Source organism: Rana temporaria, chromosome 6 (assembly GCF_905171775.1).
Source record: "Rana temporaria chromosome 6, aRanTem1.1, whole genome shotgun sequence".
Classification (NCBI taxonomy): domain Eukaryota; kingdom Metazoa; phylum Chordata; class Amphibia; order Anura; family Ranidae; genus Rana; species Rana temporaria.
This window is the reverse complement of record NC_053494.1, coordinates 127,221,775-127,241,406: the sequence shown is the minus strand read 5'-3', so window position 1 is coordinate 127,241,406 and position 19,632 is coordinate 127,221,775. Positions and strand designations below refer to the sequence as shown.

Here is a 19,632-nt window from a genome sequence, read left to right as displayed (position 1 = left end):
AAATGGAACACGCCCACCGTCCACCTACTTTGAATTAGGCGGGCTTACGCCGAATACTTTACCTTACGCTGGCGCAACGTAGGGAGCGAGTGCTTTGTGAATACTGTTCTTGCCTCTCTATGTTACATCGGCATAGCGCATATGTGATGCGCTACGCCGGCACAAAGATGCGCCGCTCTACGAGAATCCGGCCCTATGTCTCAGCATGGGAGGGGGGATACAAAAAGAGGGTGGTGGAAAAGTCTAGCACACTGATTAAGACATTTACCCCACATATCTATTTAGCATATTACATCATATTATCATATTCATTTACTCTACATAGGTTGTAGTGATGTAATTTATATCACCCTCATTCATGGGATATCACACTCCTCAAAATATCCGTTCCCTGTTTTGGTTGTCATCCTTGTGCTCTGGGTTTACCACCTTAGCTCCCACTGATGATTACTTTGGCTGGCCTCCAGTCCTCACCGCTTCACACCTAGGCTCCTAGTTGATCCCTAGCCAGGTTGGGTCCTTTTCCACTACCATTTTTTTGTATCCCCCTCTCCCATGCTAAGACATAGTGTTTATCAATAATTTACACTATCTATTTACATCTTTAGATCTTTAGATCATCTTTAGATATCGCATCTGCTCCTGATGAGTGGAGTTATTCCACGAAACACGTCAAGCAATTGCATGCTACTCACATTGTTATCATCTAGGGATAATTTGCAATCTTACTGTACTATGCTGACGTTATATATACTGTATTTATTGGCGTATAACACTCACTTTTTTACCCTGAAAATCGATAAACTGTGCCTGCGTGTTATACGCAGGGGTCTGTGGAAAGTTATTTTCCTGAAACTTCCCTCTTAAAGTTAGGGTGCATGTTATATACCTGTGCGTGTTATACGCCGATAAATACGGTATGTTTTACATTCTTGTTATTCATAGGGAACAAAAGAGTCTGTCAATACTATGTACTACTATTTTATTTTGCTATTATATGTGTATGTATTACTGTATGAAATAAATAGTTTATCTTTATATAAAATTATTCCTTTTTTACAATAACAGTTTGCATATTACCAGTTATTAGCCAGACATATTAGTACCCATTTACCTTGTATGTTTCATATAAAGTCCCACTGTTCTCTCACCTAGTTAGTCTTGCAATTTAGGCATGATGGCTATAAACTATTATTTGTTATAGCCTCATATAAAGTCCCACATGTTTTTATCCTTCATCATGTACACAAATTAGTTGTGGAGGCTATTAAAGAGGACAGTGCATGAAGAAGAGAAAAGCAGAGAATATATTGCAAGGCAATTTGTGCACAAGTGGGGTGTATACAGTTTCAGGGGAGCAGTAAATGCAAGAATTGCACGTGGAGGGTATGAACAAGGGAGTAATTGCATGGAAGGAATGCAGGGGGTATGCAAAATCAGTCTGTAGTTTTTGACCAGTGTAGGTTTCACTGCTAATAAGGTGGTCAAGGGGTGTTGTAGGTTTTTATAGAACTGTGAACCAGTGACTGCAGTAGCAGTGGAATAGTGGCATGGGAAACGACAAAGCAAGAACAAGAACTGAGAAGAGGTGACTGGGGGACTATAGCATGATAACAATGGGGGTTTAGGGCAGATGGGAAGGGAGGTCTGTCAGTGTATGGGGAGGGGCGTGTTGGTAAATGTTCTTTCAGATAAAACTTGGAAAAAAAATGAATACTGACAGAGAAAGTTAATAGCTGTGAGAGGTGGGCCAACAACAGTAAGAGTTAAGGGATAAGTGATTGAGGAATGGCTGAACTTGTGTAGACAGGAAATGAAGGCGGGCTCAAGACGTTGCAGCTTCAAAGGGTTATATTTAGGAACTGCAAGTTTCCAGAGAATTGAGAGTAATCAGTTTCAACAAATGAAAGGACTTGCTACCAATCTGCAGAAAAAATGGAAGGCTGAAGTTCAACTTTAATGAACATCTTTATTGTTATTCATATACAGGTATGGACTTTTTAATGGTAATAAGGTTTAACACAAATGAAGGAACCAATTTTAGGGTTTTCAGCTCCCCACTCAGTGTACTTCCTGTACTCTCCAGGTCTCAGATAATACTGACGTCCTCTGTAGTTTGGCTCTTCATAAAAAATCCAGTAACCCTCAAACACGTTGCAGGAGTATATGTCATTATAGTTGAAGTCACTAAATACATGAGGACAGTCTTCAGTGAACTCTCTCATCTGACCTTTGAAATCTTCTTTCTCGTAAATGCTGAGCCTAAATGATCCCTGATGCTGTTAGAAAAAAACAAACAAAACATTTAATTAGCATACAACTAAGAAATGTTGTAATTTATACAGTATTTATCTACTAGTTATAAATAAATTGTTGTAAAATGTACACTAAAACAGGTTCAACGTTCAGCTGCAATGGGAGAAATTATAGTTATTCTGGAGCAAATATGCAGCAATATAAAAGGCACAAAAGCCAGAACTTGTTATGTCCTTATTTGTTCTGGGCCAAAGTATTAATGCCAAGCCCCATTTTAGAAGGAGGTTAGTAATAACAGCCTCCATGTTTTTTCATGGCAGCTGTTTTTAATTAAAACCTGCTAGTACCCTAACTGTGCGAAACATGCTACAATACTACAATACAGGAACCTATTAGTCTAAACACATTTCTACAGATACCATCTTCACTGTTCGTAGTGCCTTGAACCCAGAGCCCTGTAACATATAACACTTCCTTGTAGTGGTCCATTGGGAATTTGTTAGAGGAAGGAGAACTAACAGGAAGTGTCAAAATATGTATTTTAGGAGAGGTAGGAATCCAGTGCAAATGTGCAGAAGACTTTTGATTATACTTTTGACTTTATTCAGAATTTCTTGATCTACATACATGTTCCATGGCTATGACTCAAACTACTAAGTCAAAGGATCAGTTTAATAGGTACTGTATTTGCTGGCGTAAAAGACTACCTTTTACACTTAAAAAAACTGTCCAAAAAGCAGGGGTTGTCTTATACGCCGGGTCAGCTGCTCGGATGCCTGCTGGATGTGCGGTAATACTGTATGTAGCTTTAGCTACATACAGTATATACCGCTTAGCCAATCCTGTTGAGCGATGTGTTCAAATGAATACAGAGCCTGCTTGGATTGAGGTAACAACCTCTGCCAATCCAAGTGCCTACATACAGTAGGCTGCCTCGGATTGGCTTTGAGAGTCGGAGAGGCGTGGGCTGATGATGTTACAGCCTCTGCCAATCCAAGCAGACTTTGTATTCATTAATAGAATACATCGCTCTCCATGATTGGTTCCATCTCCAGCAAGAATGAAGAAGAATATTGCTCAAGAAGAAAGAAATATGAAGCATCGGAATGGGGGTCGTCTTATATGGTGAGTACAGGCAAAAAAATCTTTAAAAACTGTAAAATTAGGGGGTCGTCTTATACGCCTGGTCGCCTTATACGCCGGCAAATACGGTAGTTAACTAGAATCTAGTTTCTTATATGTGGTCCTGCAAATGATGACATACCACTTATTTCTTTCTCTTCCACTTGAAAGATATTCTTTCTTTTTTCATATTTAACTATTCCTTATGTATTCATTTTAGATGACTTTGTGAAATGCAAGGTTCATCTGTTTTACTGACCCTTTCACTTTACCAGTAAAAAGGAAATGTTATCTAGGAATATGGCTACTTTTTCTTTGCTTAGTCAAGGGAGATGTCACTGGGTCTTCTAATGAGATCCTGAGAAAGCTAAGGATCCATATCCTGTAAGAAGTTGATCTGCATTCCACAAGAAGGCCCAGTAACATTATAATCCTTTATTGGAAGCATCCAGAAACCTATGCATAGCATTACAAATCTTTCTTCTTGACTGGTAATGTATTTAAAGTTTTTATATAGCAATTGTACATAAGGGGGGGGGGGGAGAGGGACTGAGTCAAATAGCCAGACCTTGCTATTTAAAGGGGTTGTAAAGGTAAAAAGAATTCCCCTAAATAGCTTCCTTTACCCTAGTGCAGTCCTCCTTCACTTACCTCATCCTTCAATTTTGCTTTTAAATGTCCTTATTTCTTCTGAGATATCCTCACTACTTGTCTGTAACTCCACAAAGTAATGCAATGCTTTCTCCCTGGTGTGGAGTGTCATGCTCGCCCCCTTTCTTTTGAGGGGGTGAGCAGGAGAGTCAGGACACTCTCTACGTTGCAGATAGAGAAAAGAGCTGTATTAGTGGGTGTCCTGTCTCTCCTGCTCGCCACCTCCCCCCTCAAGGGAGGGGACAAGTACGACACTCCACACCAGGTAGAAAGCTTTGCATTACTGTGTGGAGTTACAGACAGAAGAACAGGAAGTGAGGATTTCTCAGAAGAAATAAGGACATTTAAAAGCAAAATCGAAGGATGAGGTAAGTGAGGGAGGACTGCACTAAGGTAAAGGAAGCTATTTAGGGGAAAAATGTTTACCTTTACAACCCCTTTAATGCATGGTTTGCTTTACTCATCGTCCATTTTCAATTACATTGCAGAAATTGTTAGTTTAGCATGGTTGTACTGGCAGATTCAAACGTACTTTAACATGCATGGAAGCATGAGCCAACAAGAATTTTTTGAAATGTTTCTACTCCTCTGGGAAGATAAAGGCCTTGTCAGGTTGCTTAATATACCAATTCCCACCCATAACATGAATTTCACAATAATTTCATCAAAAGTTGATGAAATGCCTAGGTAATTACTTTGTATAAAGTATACCTGAGGAATTAGTTGACAAGATCTAATAGAGTTATTAAATCCCATCCAGTGTTGAAAATCAGGATATTCTCCATTACGAAGGTAATACTGGTTTCCCTGGAAGTTAGGAAATTCATATAACATCCAGTTTCCTGTAGAGATCCTTATGGAGTTGCAACGGTTGAAGTAATAGGAAAGGTCACGAGAGTCTGAGTAAACTTCATAAGACTTGCCCTGAAAGTCTCGGTCCTCATAGAATATGATCTGTGCGGCGAAAAATATAAAGTCTTAACGTAGTCGACATTCATTATAACAACTGAAAACTGAGTAAAAGTAACACATATTTGTTATGTTCTTTTAAAAGTCTAAGCTCCTAACATATCAATTAGTAATTGATAAGAACCCAGAAAAATGTATTGATCCGCATATGTTTCTTAACCCCTTCAATACCAGGCACTTACACTCCCTTCCTGCCCTAGACAGTTTTCAGCTTTCAGCGCTGGCGCTTTTTAAATGACAATTGCGTGGTCATGCTACACTGTACCCAAACAGAATTTTTATCATTTTGTTCCCACAAATAGAGCTTGGGATCATCTCTGCGGTTTTTATTTTTTGCTAAACAAATAAAAAAAGACCGAAAATTTTGAAAAAAATAAAAGTTTTTCTTTTGTTTCTGTTGTAAAATGTTGTAAATAAGTTTTCTCCTTCACTGATGGGCACTGATAAGGTGGCACTGATGGGCACTGATAAGGTGGCACCGATGAGGTGACACTGATAGGCACCGATGGGCACTGACTGGCACTGACGGTGGGCACTGATAGGCATCACTGATGGGCAACACTGATATGCAGCAGTGATGGGCATTGATAGGCGGCACTGATGGGCACTCATGGGTGGCACTGGTGGGCACTGATGGGCACTGATAGGCGACACTGATGGGCACTGAAAGGCTGCACTGATGGGTACTTATGGATGGCAATGCTAGGAGGCACTGCTGGGCACTGATAGGCAGCACTGCTGGGCACTGAAACATGGCACTGATGGGCACTGATATGCGGCACTGATCGATGGCACTGATAGGCATCACTGGTGGCACTGATACTGGAAGGCATTGTGGATGGGCACTGATTGGCAGCTGCCTGGGTATTGATTGGCAGCTGCCTGGGCACTGATTAACATATACCTGGTAGTCTAGGGTGGCATATCTGGTGGTTCAGTGTGGGTGGCTCTATGCAGAGCTGTGCCAGATTTTGCACTCTCAAGTTTTAGTAAATCAACCCTATAGTGTTTACTTTTGGTAGTGACCTGGACATTTTATAGATAGGCAACTCTTAACCTCATATTGATTAGTGGTTCCAAATTAATAATAACTATGGCCGGATTCAGAAAGAAGTTACGACGGCGTATCTCCAGATACGCCGTTGTAACTCCGAATGCGGGCCGTCGCAACTCGGCGCCTGATTCATAGAATCAGATACGCCTCACAGTTGCCTAGATACGAGCGGCGTAAGTCTCTTATGCCGTCGTATCTTAGTTGCATATTTACGCTGGCCGCTAGGTGGCGCTTCCGTAGATTTACGCGTCGAATATGGTAATGAGCTAGATACGCCGATTCAGAAACGTACGTGCGCCCGGCGCATTTTTTTACGTCGTTTGCGTAAGGCTTTTTTCAGCGTATAGTTACCCCTGCTCTATGAGGCGTAGCCAATGTTAGGTATGGACGTCGGGCCAGCGTCAAATTTTGCGTTGTTTATGTCGTTTGCGTGAGTCGTACGCGAATAGGGCTGTGCGTAAGTTACGTTCACGTCTAAAGCAATGACTATTTGCGGCGTAATTTGGAGCAAGCGCACTGGGATATTTTCACGGACGGCGCATGCGCCGTTCGTTAGTAACGTCAATTACGTGGGGTCACGACTGTTTAGCATACAACACACCCCCTACCAGCCTATTTTGAATTAGGCGAGCTTACGTCGGCCCATATACGCTACGCCGCCGTAACTTTGGGCGCAAGTTCTTTCTGAATACAGGACTTGCCTCTCAAAGTTACGGCGGCGTAGCATATATGAGATACGCTACGCCCGCCTAAACTTACGGCAATCTTTCTGAATCCGGGCCTATCTTTTTACATTTATGGTAACAAGGGGCGTAACATAGGCAGACTAGTTCTAATCAGGACTCGAAAGAATGCAAACACGTAATGAAAACATTATTAGTGTTGTGTGCACAGTGAGGACAGTGTGCAATACATACAAAATAGAATAAAATTATATACAGAACTAACAAATTTCCTTAACAGTCTTATTTAAGAACCAGTTTGTTTGTTTGTTTTACTTTATATATTAAACAAACATAAAAACAAGTTTTCCTTATACTTCACAAATCCACCATATGACGGTAGGTGGTGCAAAAGAAGCTGTAGTCTTTTTCTAGCCTAACAGTAATAAATCAGCAGGGATCGGTTTCAAATAATTTATGTTGATACTCACTACCTTGGCTCTCACACCTTTACACCCCCTATGGACTAGAGCAACTTTTTATTTTCTGCTATGTGTCCATTCATTTGAAAATTACTTTGTCATTACTTAAGATAAAAAAGTAGCACATACATTGTTATTTTAAGACAAACATAACTTTCTTTAGAAGATGTTGTCCTGTAATTATAGTTAAAAAACACACAGAACATTTTAATTTTTACAATGATTCTGGTACAGCGTTTGTTTTTTACAAATGAAAAAAAAAATATGAAAAAATAACAAACAATTAATAAAAACCCCAAAAGTTTTAAAATTAATGATTAAAAAATAAAATAAAAAGATCAGCAGGAAAATATATTATTAAAAAGCGGAGGTTCACCCAAAAGTGAACCTCCGCTTTTCGGAACCCTCCCCCCCTCCGGTGTCACATTTGACACCTTTCAGGGGGGAGGGGGTGCAGATACCTGTATAAAACAGGTATTTGCACCACTTCCTGGTATAGACTCCCGCGGGAGTCCGGCCGCTCCGTGTCGCCCCTCCGTTGTGTTCTGGGAAACACTCGGCTCCCAGAACACAACGGGGACACCAGTGGAACGGCGCAGCGCTACTTGCGCATTCGCAGTAGCTTCACTTCTCGATTCCCTCACCGAGGATGGCGGTGGGGAAGCCGAAAGCCGAGCTACCGCTTGGCTTCAGCTGCTGACGTCACTGGCGACCTGGACAGGTAAGTGTTCATGTTTTAAAAGCCCGCAGCTGCTGTATCTGTAGCTGCTGGCTTTTAATTTTTTTTTTTGCTGGTGAACCCCCGCTTTAAGGAGAGAATGGGGAGAATGAGTTATTTAGTGCAGATTATGGTTAACTAAAGGTTAAAAATGGGTTAACTAGACATGATACTCAGCACTGAGAAGCTCATCATGCGATCCGAAAGACCGACAGCCACACACAGTTATAACATAACCTTCCTCTGCACTTGTTCTCCTGGTCTTTCCTTCCCTCCCTCTACATTTAGATTCCCTGTGGCAGCAGACAGGATGGAGAGTGGGGGAAGAAAAGACCAGGAGAACGAATGCTGAGGAATGTTATGTTATAACTGTCAGTGTTTGTCTGTCTTTATGATCATATGATGAGCTTTTCAGCTCTGAGCATCATGGCTTTATTCAAAAGAAGTTGAGCACAGTAGGGGACCAGATGAGCATGGGGGGGGGGACAAGAGGAGCATGTTGGGGAATAGAGGAGTACAGGGGAAAAGAGGAGCATGTGGGGCACCAGAGTAGCACAGGGGTACCAGAAGAGTATGGGGGGAACCAAATGAGCAGGAGGGACCAGAGGAGCAAGTGGGGGACCAGAGGAGCATGTGGGGGGGACAGAGGATCATGTGGGGGACCAGAGGAGCACAGGGAGACCAGAGGAGCATGGGGGACCAGAGGAGCAGGGGGACCAGAGGAGCACGAGGGACCAGAGAGCACAGGGACCAGAGGAGAATGTGGGGAAAAATAGGAGCATGGGGGAATAGAGGAGCACAGGGGACCATGAGGAGCCTGTGGGGGACCAGGGGAGCACAGGGGGGGCCAGAGGAGCATGGAGGGGAATATAGAAGCACGGGGGGCCAGAGAAGCATGTGGGAAACCAAAGGTGCACAGGGGGGACCAGAGGAGCATATGGGACCATGAGGGGCATGTGGGGGACCAGAGGAGCACAGGGGGACCAGAGGAGCATGGGGGAGCATGTGGAGCATGTAGCAGAACAGAGGAGCACAGGGAACAGATAAGTATGTGGAGGGGGCAGAGGAGCAGGGGGGGCCAGAGGAGCACAGGGGGACCAGAAGAGCATGTGGGGAACAGAAGGACCAGAAGGGGACCAGAGGAGCATGTTGGGGACCAGAGGAGCATGGAGGGGCCAGAGTAGCACGTGTGGGACCAGAGGAGCAGAGGGGATACAAGAGGAGCATGGGGGTACCAGAGGAGCAGGGGTAACAGAGAAGCAGGGGGGACCAAATGAGCAGGGGGGACCACAGGAGCATGGGGGGACCAAAGGAGCACAGAGGCACAGAGGAGCATGGGGGAATAAAGGAGCAGAGGAGAACAGAGGAGCAAGGGGGACCAGGGGAGCACAGGGGGCAGAGAAGCACAAGGGGGAGTGGACAGACAGCTGACTCGACAGCTATGGCCTGGGAGTTTCTCACTTTCCTGCCTAATGTTGTCCTGTTACAGGGGGAGGGGGGCGCCAAACAAATTCTTTGCCCTGGATGAAAGAATGTATAGCTTCGCCACTGGCTGTGTCCAATCACAGTCATCGTGTGATGTAAACAGTTGCTAGGCAATCGGCTCTGCTTCTCCTCACACGGAAACTGTCAGGAGAGGAGAAACAGAGACAGTCTGTGTTCCCGCAGGATGCACTTTACACTCACTGATCCCTAACAGTAAAACACACAGGGCCCCCACACAGTAAAACACATGTCACAGTGATGAAAATCTGCACACATCTGTACCAGTAATCAACACCTGCACACAACTGTCACGCTGATCAACATCTGCACACATCTGTCACAATGATCAACATCTGTACCAGTGATCAACATCTGCACACATCTGTCACAGTGATCAACATCTGTACCAGTGATCGACATCTGCACACATCTGTCACAGTGATCAACATCTGTACCATTGATCGACATCTGCACACATCTGTCACAGTGATCGACATCTGCACGCATCTGTCACAGTAATCGACATCTGCACACATCTGTCACAGTGATCGACATCTGCACACATCTGTCACAGTGATCGACATCTGCACACATCTGTCACAGTGATCGACATATGCACACATCTGTCCCAGTGATCAAAATCTGCACACATCTGTCCCAGTTAACAACATTTGTTGAATAGGGTCATTTTGTGGGTAATTCCATTGTCTTGGTGCTCTAGGGCCTTCAAAATGTAAATAACTAGTCAGGAAATTAGATGAGTAATTACCACAGGCTGTATAAAAGTCTCACACGTGGTATCGCCATACTCAGGACGAGTAGCAAAATGCATTTTGGCGTGTAATATTTGCTATGTACATGCTATGTGTTAGAAAAATCTTATAAATTGACAACTTTGTGTAAAAAAAAATGTGTATTCATTTTTTTTCCACATTTTCCAGAAACTTGTGGGAAAAAAATGACAGTAAAACACATGTCACAGTGATGAAAATCTGCACACATCTGTACCAGTAATCAACACCTGCACACAACTGTCACACTGATCAACATCTGCACACATCTGTCACAATGATCAACATCTGTACCAGTGATCGACATCTGCACACATCTGTACCAGTGATCAACATCTGCACACATCTGTCACAATGATCAACATCTGTACCAATAATCAACACCTGCACACAACTGTCACACTAATAAACATCTGCACACATCTGTACCAGTGATCAACATCTGCACACATCTGTACCAGTGATCAACATCTGTACCAGTGATCGGCATCTGCACACATCTGTTACAGTGATTGCAACATCTGCACACATCTGTCACAGTGATCGACATCTGCACACATCTGTCCCAGTGATCTACATCTGCACATATCTGTCCCAGTGATCAAAATCTGCACACATCTGTCCTAGTTAACAACATTTGTTGAATAGGGTCATTTTGTGGGTAATTCCATTGTCTTGGTTCTCTAGGGCCTTCAAAATGTAAATAACTAGTCAGGAAATTAGATGAGTAATTACCACAGGCTGTATAAAAGTCTCACACGTGGTATCGCCATACTCAGGACGAGTAGCAAAATGCATTTTGGCGTGTAATTTTTGCTATGTACATGCTATGTGTTAGAAAAATCTTATAAATTGACAACTTTGTGTAAAAAAAACATGTGTATTCATTTTCTTCCCACATTTTCCAGAAACTTGTGGGAAAAAAATGACATGTTTGAAAGACTCATTATGCCTCATAGAATATACTTTGGGGTGTTTTCTTTCTAAAATGGGGTAATTTCAAGGGTAATTCCACTGTCCTGGTGCTCCAGGGCCTTCAAAAGAGTGATAGGTAGTCATGACATTAGATGGGTAATTTATGCTCCTTGAACGCCTGAAGGTGCTACTTGGATGTTGGGCCTTTGTATGTGGCCAGTCTCACACATGTGGTATCGCCATACTCAGGAGTAGTAGCATAATGTATTTTGGGGTGTAATTGCAAGTATGCCTATACCATGTGTGAGAAATAACTTGTAATTATGATTTGTGAAAAAAAAATATATATTTTTAAAAGCATTGTGGGAAAAAATTGCAACTTCAAAAAACTCACTATGCCTCTTATTAAAACACCTCGGACTGTCTTCTTTCCAAAAGGGGTAATTTGGGGGATATTTGTATTGTCCTGACATTTTAGGGCCTCAAGAAATGAGATAGGCCATCAGTGAATCAGGATTGATCAATTTTTAATAATGTGTAGCATAGCTTGTAGACTCACACAAACAAATTAACATACACGTATTAGGATTTTTTTTTACCAAAGACATATAGCAGAATACATTTGACCTAAGTTCATGACAAATTTTTTTTTGGGGGGATTTCTTTTAAAAAAGAAAGTAAAATATATTGTTTAAAAAAAAATGTTTGCTGTTTTTTCACTTATATCACAAAACAATAAACCAACTCAGTGGTGAATAACTACCAACAAAAGAAAACTCTATTTGTGTGACTAAAATTATAAAAATTTCATTTGGGTACAGTGTACCATGACTGAGTATTTGTCATTCAAAATGCGAGAGCGCTGAAAGCTGAAAATTGGTCTGGGAAGGAAGGGGGTGAAAGTGCCCAGTATAGAGCTAGTTAACCACTTCCCACCTGGCCTATAGCAAAATGACGATTGGGCGGCGGTTCAGTTATCCTGACTGGACGTCATATGATGTCCAGCAGGATAACAGCCGCCACACACGGAGGCTCTTTACCACGTGATCAGCCGTGTCAAATCACGGCTAATCACGATGTAAAGAGGAAGAGCTGTGGATCGGCTTTTCCTCACTCGCGACAGACGCAAGTAGAGGAGAGCCGATCAGCTGCTCTCCTGACAGGGGGGGTCTGTGCTGATCATCAGTGCAGCCCCCCCTCAGATCCCGCCCAGGACCACCATGGCCACCCCACTGGACTACCAGGATGGCCACCCCATTGGACTACCAGGTATGCCCCCCTAGACCACCAGGGAAATGCAAATCTGTGGCCAGGCAGTTGTCAGTCAATGCCCAGGCAGCTGCCAATCAGTTACCACCCACAGCAGACGGGGTAAAAAGCAAGCAGGGCACCTCTGACCAGGGAGAGGCAGGATGATATACATGTATGTGATCCTGCCTGCCAGTGCCACGCCACCCTGATACAGTAAATGTACTGTGCAAGTGCGGCAAGCAGATAAAAAAATATAATTTAGACCCCTTCCTAAAAATCTGCTTTTAATTTAAGATATTGATATCTACCTCAAGTGGTAGTTGTGATCTTACTAATGTCTTTAATGGTGGACTGGTCATATTATATTTCATATTCCATTTCTTTCTTTATTTGTTTCTCACATTAAAAAAGCTAATTAGCATTAAAAATATAATATACCCCAATTATCCAGCCATGTGAAAAGCATCTGCACATGACAATCAAAGTGAACATAATTCAATAATTCATAATTTAAAAAATTAAATGAACATTCACAAGTTTTTTCCTATTTCCCAAAGCAGAATTTAATTTAAAATATAGATGAAAAAGCTATTTTCACAACCAAAGTGGACATGTTGTCATTTTGTAACAACTGACTAGTCTACGTCACTTCAGTAGCCATAGTGTTCCTAAAATATTCATAACTTTCATAAATAAGGAAACAATCTAAAACCAGGCTAGGCTATTTGAGAGGTATACATTTTTTCTCAGTCCTAGCACCCCAAGCTTTGTACCAGTCATACCTGTTGTGACTAAGTGGAGTTGATTTACTAAAGCAAAATAGACTGTGCAATTTGCAAGTGCAATTTCACTCATTTTCCCCAGAGCTCAATGAATGAGGTGAAGTTCTGTCGATTTCCATCATCCAATCATGTGCAAAAAAAATTATGTTTCTCTATTTTCCTACCAACCTATTTAGGTATTCTTTACAAAGTGAAATTTCACCACATTTACTAAACTCTGGGAAAAATGAGTGCAACTGCAATTGCAAAGTGCAACGTCTTTTTGCTTTTATTAAACAACCCCTCTGTATCTACTACACTTGCACGATCCGGATGTATCACATCAGATATGTTGATTCGGTATTGTTAGGCTGTAAGCTACCATATTTGTTAAAGCATTTTCTACTGCAATCAGGCAATTAAAAAAATAAATCATTATTTCTTATTGCAAATAAAAATGCTCTTACCTTGCCCATTGTAGGAAACATTTTAACTTCAATCTCCAGTAATATAACTAGACAATGCTAAAGCCTTTAAATACATGTTCTAGTGCTGATGTCTGCATTTAAGATGGATGATGTCAACTTATTTGTGTTTAGCCATGTGTGTGAAGAGCTGTTACATACAAAACCATGTAAAACTATTGTTTTCATATGTGGCTGTATGAATAGCTACTGCTAACTGTGTAATGCACTCTGAAAGAATAGAGCAGGAAGCAAAGTATAAAGGCGTGTGTTACTTGTTCACATCATTTTTCAAAAGAGAAACTATCTATCTATCTATCTATCTATCTATCTATCTATCTATCTATCTATCTATCTATCTATCTTTTTATAGTTCTTTTCTGTTGTTACATTAGGATTTAAATTATTTGCAACCCTTATTCTGTGCCAATTTCACTATTTATGACCGGGCAAAGATCAGAGGAATATCCTGCTTTTTGATATACTACGGGAGAGCTAGATATCTGACAGGTTTTCCTTTCAGTCTGTGGATCTGTAGGGAAGACTCTTTTTATATCTGAGATGCCTGTAACATGAATAGGGTGATCTATTGTACATGCAACGGGAAGGTATGAAAAGCTATACAAAATAAACCCTTCCATACTTATAAAACATGACTTTTAATTACATTTTATTTATTTAAAAATAAATAATAGTAAAGATATATGGGAGTAATGGAACTATTTAATGCCCAACAATAGATAAAGGGAATAAAGTTGGAGTTCCAGGCAAAAATTTAACTCCTTTGTAAACATAGGTCCACAAACCAAACCCCCCTCATTTTTGGATATTTTTTTGGTTTTATTTTCATATCTTTTTTGTAAATTTTATTAGGGACTTCCGTCCCACATTGCCGCAGCAAGGTATGCCACTTCCTCTTCCCCCCTGTCGCCTTCTGTTTGTGCCAGAAGACGACTGGACCATTCAGAAAGCACATGTATGCAGGGAGTTCTAAATCCAATTTGAATTCAGTTAGTGAAGTTAGTTAGTAAGTCAGTTACTCAAACTTTTAAAGGGAGCGACATTCAGGCAGCCAGGATTCTTAGAAGAAGACAGCAATGGCAGCCTCCGTGATTCTCTCACTTGGGCTCTTCTGGGGTGGGGATAGTGTAATCAGGCTGTAGAGCCACAACAAATTCCATAAAGCGATTGGATCCAGGTGTATATCTCAAGTTTATGAATGTAAGAAAAACCTGACAGTCTCTCAGATTCTGTGAACTAATTACTGCCTCTCAGATTCCATGAATTAAAATATAATTTATTGTGAGAGTGAAACATCATCTTGATTAAAAGTTACATAAGGTCTGCCAACCCAGTGAAACAGTCTAAGTCCACACTGACCAGTGGCTATAAATGCATACCTGCCCTTTAGAGGAGAAGGGGTTCTGGATCTGTCTCTGTCATGGTGACAGGACCATGCTATTGGCTTGCCACCCTGGTGTCCTTCTCTCCACCCTTTCCACTGGCTTCTGTGCTGTCCTTCTGGGGCAGTGAGTGATGTCATCGCTAGCTTCCGGCCACCCCTGCACGGTGTCGCTGTGGGGAGACCTGCCATAGCCCCTGGTCGACTGCACTACTCTCTGGAATGGCACACGGCTCCCCTATTCCATCCACCTCCCCTCTGCCTCCAGATCAATCGAGCCACCACACACCGATGGTGTTATTGGCAGGTACAGAGGCACATCCATGACTCTTACATCTGAGGGCAGGTATGCATTTATAGACACTGGTCATTGTGAATATAATCATGGATTATATTTAAATCATGGAATCCAAGAGGCTAAAATTACTTCACGGAATCTGAGAGTTAGGTTTTTTTCACATTAATAAACTTAAGATATACACCTGGATCCAAGCGCTTTATGGATTTTTTTTGTGGCTTTTCCATGACACTCCTTCCCAGGAGCTACCTCTAGCAGATAAGGTCTATAGGATTGTCATTATTTCAGATTTTCCTCCTATGCAGGCCTCCACAGCAGGCGCCTGATCAATGTTGTTGTTTTATCCTTGATCAGGCTGTGGAGCAGAGGGGATTAGCCCTTGGGCCAACACTAATTAGGTACAGTTGTGCTCAGAAGTTTACATACCCTGGCAGCATTTATGATTTCTTGGCCATTTTTCACAGAATATGAATGATAACACAAACACATTTCTTTCACTCATGGTTAATGTTTGGCTGAAGCCATTCATTATCAATCAACCTGTGTTTACTCTTTTTAAATCATAGTCACAACAGAAACTACCCAAATGACCCTGATCAAAAGTTTACATACCCTGGTGATTTTGGCTTGGTAACACAAGTTGACACAAAGGGGTTTGAATGGCTATTAAAGGTAACCATCCTCACCTGTGATCTGTTTGCTTGTAATTAGTGTGTGCCAATGAGTTTCTGGACTCCTGACAGACCCTTGCATCTTCCATCCAGTGCTGCATTGAAGTTTCTGGATTCTGAGTCATGGGCAAAGCAAAATAATGTTTAAACGATCTGCGGGAAATTGTAGTTATACTGTATAAATCAGGAAAGGGATATAAAAAGATATCCAAGGAATTCAGAATGCCAATCAGCAGTGTTCAAACTCTAATCATGAAGTGGTAAATGAGGGCTTCTGTTAAAACCAAACCATGGTCAGGTAGATCAACTAAAATTTCAGCCACAAGTGCATAAGGAGGCACTTGACGAAATATGGGCTGCATGGTCGATGTCAATAGAAAACTATAGTGTTCCTTTATTAGAGTATGTAACAACAGATCTACAACTAATATTTGTAAATAAAAACAAAGTGTGTCATGGAAAATTTGCAATTATATTTATTGCTGCTATCACATAGTGACTACTTTAGAGTACAGGCACTAATTGAAATCCAGAACTCTCCTGAAGGAGCCAACTCGAGAATTGCTTGCACCCCAATCAGAATATCTCCTGTACTCTCCAGGTCTCAGATAATATTGGCGCCCTCGGTAGTTGGGCTCTTCATAGAAAATCCATTGTCCTTCAGGAATGCTACAGGATTGAATTTCATTATAATGGAATTGCTCATGGACATGTGGGCAGTCTTCTGTGAATTCCATCATATGGCCTCCAAAATCTTCCTTCTCGTAAACCTTGATTCTGAATGTACCTCGATGCTGGAAGACAGAATCATTTTCATAATTTGTTTTTGTATTTATTGTTTGTAAATACAATCTACTGTGTCTTTATACTAGCAAGATGTATTGCTTTAATCTGCTATAGCAGAAAGGGCTCCTACTTGTGGGGTCAAGCGGCAGGACCTGATGGAGTCATTAAAACCCAACCACTGTTGATAGTCAGGATATTCCCCTTTCTTCAGGTAGTATTGGTGTCCCTTGTAGTTGGGATGTTCATAGATCATCCAGTTTCCATTCTCCACGCGGATGGAATTGCATCTGCTGAAGAAGGAGTGCAAATCAGCAGAGTCACAGTTGCACTCATATGAGCGACCCTGGAAGTTTTTATCTTCATAAAAGACGATCTGCAAATAGAACATATGAAATTTATGAACACTTAAACCATAAGGATAATATAATATTGCATACTTGTATGTGTTAACCACTTGAGCTCTGGAAGGTTTTTCCCCTTTCATGACCAGGCTGTTTTTTGCTTTTCAGCACTACACTACTTTAACTTGACAACTGCACAGTCATGCAATACTGTACGCAAATTAAATTTGTATAATTTTTTCGCACAAAAATAAATTTCTTTTGGTGGTATTTGATCATTTGGTATTTGAAAGTTATAGTGTCTACAAACTATGGTATATACAGTATATATTTGAAAATTGATCAATTCTGATTTCTTGAGGCCCTAAAATACCATAACAGTATGAATTCCCACCAAATACCTTTTTTTGGAAAGTAAACAGTCTGAGGCATTTAGTAGGGGCATGGTAAGTTTTTTTAAGTTGTAATTTTAAAATAGCTTTTTTTTCTGAGGCTCCCCTTATATATTTATAATGTCCACCTTTGCTTCCTAAAATGTGCCATAACCTTGAGGTAGCTTAAACATCCTCTACCCATAGGGATCACTGCTAAAAAATAGAGACTGTTCACTTAGCTGGGTAAATAATAATAAACTGTTTTCACTTTAATCATCCAATGATTCAATTATATGCAAACACAATCCTATTTTTGTTTTAATTTTGTTTGTGCATAACCGAGTATTCAAATTGTACACTGTTTCCATATATTTACTAAGCAAAGTGAGAATTCACTTTACAAATTCAAAACCAATTGCTCGTAGTAAAATGACCTTCATATATATGAAATATGAAAATGATTCAGCTGCTGATAAAAGACACTGTGCAGATTTGTTTTTGTTGCAGTTTACCTCATTGACTTCTATGTCCCCTATTTCAGAATCCGGCATTAATAATTTGTTAGACTAACCTGCAATTTTAGCTGGTGTCCATGCAATAATGTAAATGTAAACATATAGACAAACCAAATTAAATATATCACAATATATGCTACATTTCACTTTCTTTATCAAAAAGAACTATAAATAAAATGAATACTTTTAAAATTGCCTAAATTTTTACAACACTGGGATTATATTAACTGTTAATGTTATCTGTAGAAACCAATTGTCTTCCAGCTGAAATTTTTCTAGAAAAAGGTTGGAAATTGATTGGAATGCAAAACAGATGTCCCTTTAGAAAATGTTCATAAATACAAGATTAGTTGTAGATACAGTATGGTAAATTGTGTAATCTAAAGTATTCCAAGATTAAAATAACATTATTTTAACATAGATTTTTTTTCGGTAGAATACTTATAAATAATATTTTATCAATGATTTTGTTTTCTAGTAGATTACATTTTCATTTAGCAAAAATATAGTCATAAAAATTGCAATAGTTATTTTTTCACAGATCACCTTTTTATATAACTAACTACTGTATAACATAATAAACATTTACAGATGAAATCTGTAATCTGAAATCTGGTGAAATCTACACATTATACGTTTTAATATTTACTGTTGTAATGTAATTAATTAGAAAGGGGATTTCTAATGACATTTTCAGTGCTGCATATTGTTAAGAAGAAAAATATATATATTGACATCCTGTATTGTACGGGTAAATAAAATAATACTCTGGGAATTATTTTACTGAAAACAATAAAAAATACTCAGCTGCATTGTAAGTGCAGATTTTCTTACATGATACATAATTGTTATAAATAGTATTTTTTTGCTTACCTTCCCCATTTTGGATGGACTTCACAGACTAACCACAGTATATCACAGACATTTTTTCTGCTTCTATTTAAATGTATCACTACAATGCTAAGATTTGCATGTATGAATAAATTACAGTGTGGATTAACATATACAGTATCTACATCGTATCAAATTGTTGTGTTGCTCTCTAGGCATCTATTGTTGATTCTGCTTATGACAGCTTTTCTGGTTCGCAATTGTTTGATTGGTCAAAATCCTCTTTTGAACCCTTGTATAGAAATCTCTAAAATAAATGCAAACACATTCACTGTAAACTAGATTGTAGCCTTTTATCCCATTACAAAGAAAAGCATTAATTCCAATGCTTCTCTTGATTTTTTCTGTTGCTCTAAGCAGAAAATGCATGCACAGAAAATACAGGAGCCTGCATGTCATATCAGGACAGGCTCTATTAAACTTCCAGAACTTTTAACCCAAGCATCGATGCAATGTTGCAGTGTATTTTGTCATATTTGTCATAATTATTTTTGTGAATTTCAGTGTGACAATCTAACTTATAGATTGTATAACTCTAATGAAATTGGAACCATTGTCCACATACAACACAAATACTATATATTATTAAATAGTATTATTATTTATGAAAAAAAGTGCAATAGAGCAATTCTCTAGGGGGATGTGTTGAACTGATAGTTTTTACCCTTGGTGGGCAGCCAATACAAAAAACATTCGAAATGAGTATAGCTAAAATGTAATACAATCACTCTAGTAGCACTCCACCTCTTTCATTCCAACCACCTTCCATCCCC

At 40.2% G+C, this 19,632-nt stretch overlaps 2 protein-coding genes across 3 annotated transcripts; both read right to left on the bottom strand.

Moving 5' to 3' along the window:
* Positions 1-1,949: 1,949 nt before the first annotated feature.
* Positions 1,950-13,687, bottom strand: LOC120943793 (gamma-crystallin 1-like). Its single transcript, XM_040357340.1, has 3 exons — positions 13,585-13,687; positions 4,741-4,983; positions 1,950-2,279 (listed from the first exon to the last, which is right to left on the bottom strand). Exons 1-3 carry the CDS (start codon positions 13,603-13,605, stop codon positions 2,001-2,003), a joined length of 543 nt encoding a protein of 180 aa, XP_040213274.1. The 5' UTR covers positions 13,606-13,687; the 3' UTR covers positions 1,950-2,000.
* A 2,718-nt stretch (positions 13,688-16,405) lies between these two features.
* Positions 16,406-18,948, bottom strand: LOC120943792 (gamma-crystallin 1-like). 2 transcript variants are annotated; one of them, XM_040357339.1, is made up of 3 exons: positions 18,842-18,948; positions 16,869-17,111; positions 16,406-16,746 (listed from the first exon to the last, which is right to left on the bottom strand). In XM_040357339.1, the coding sequence occupies exons 1-3, from the start codon at positions 18,848-18,850 to the stop codon at positions 16,471-16,473; spliced, it is 528 nt and encodes a 175-aa protein (XP_040213273.1). In that variant the 5' UTR covers positions 18,851-18,948; the 3' UTR covers positions 16,406-16,470. The 2 variants fall into 2 exon arrangements, with proteins under 2 accessions (XP_040213273.1, XP_040213272.1); XM_040357338.1 differs by lacking the exon at positions 18,842-18,948 and having other exon boundaries at positions 16,869-17,237.
* Between the last annotated feature and the right edge of the window lie 684 nt (positions 18,949-19,632).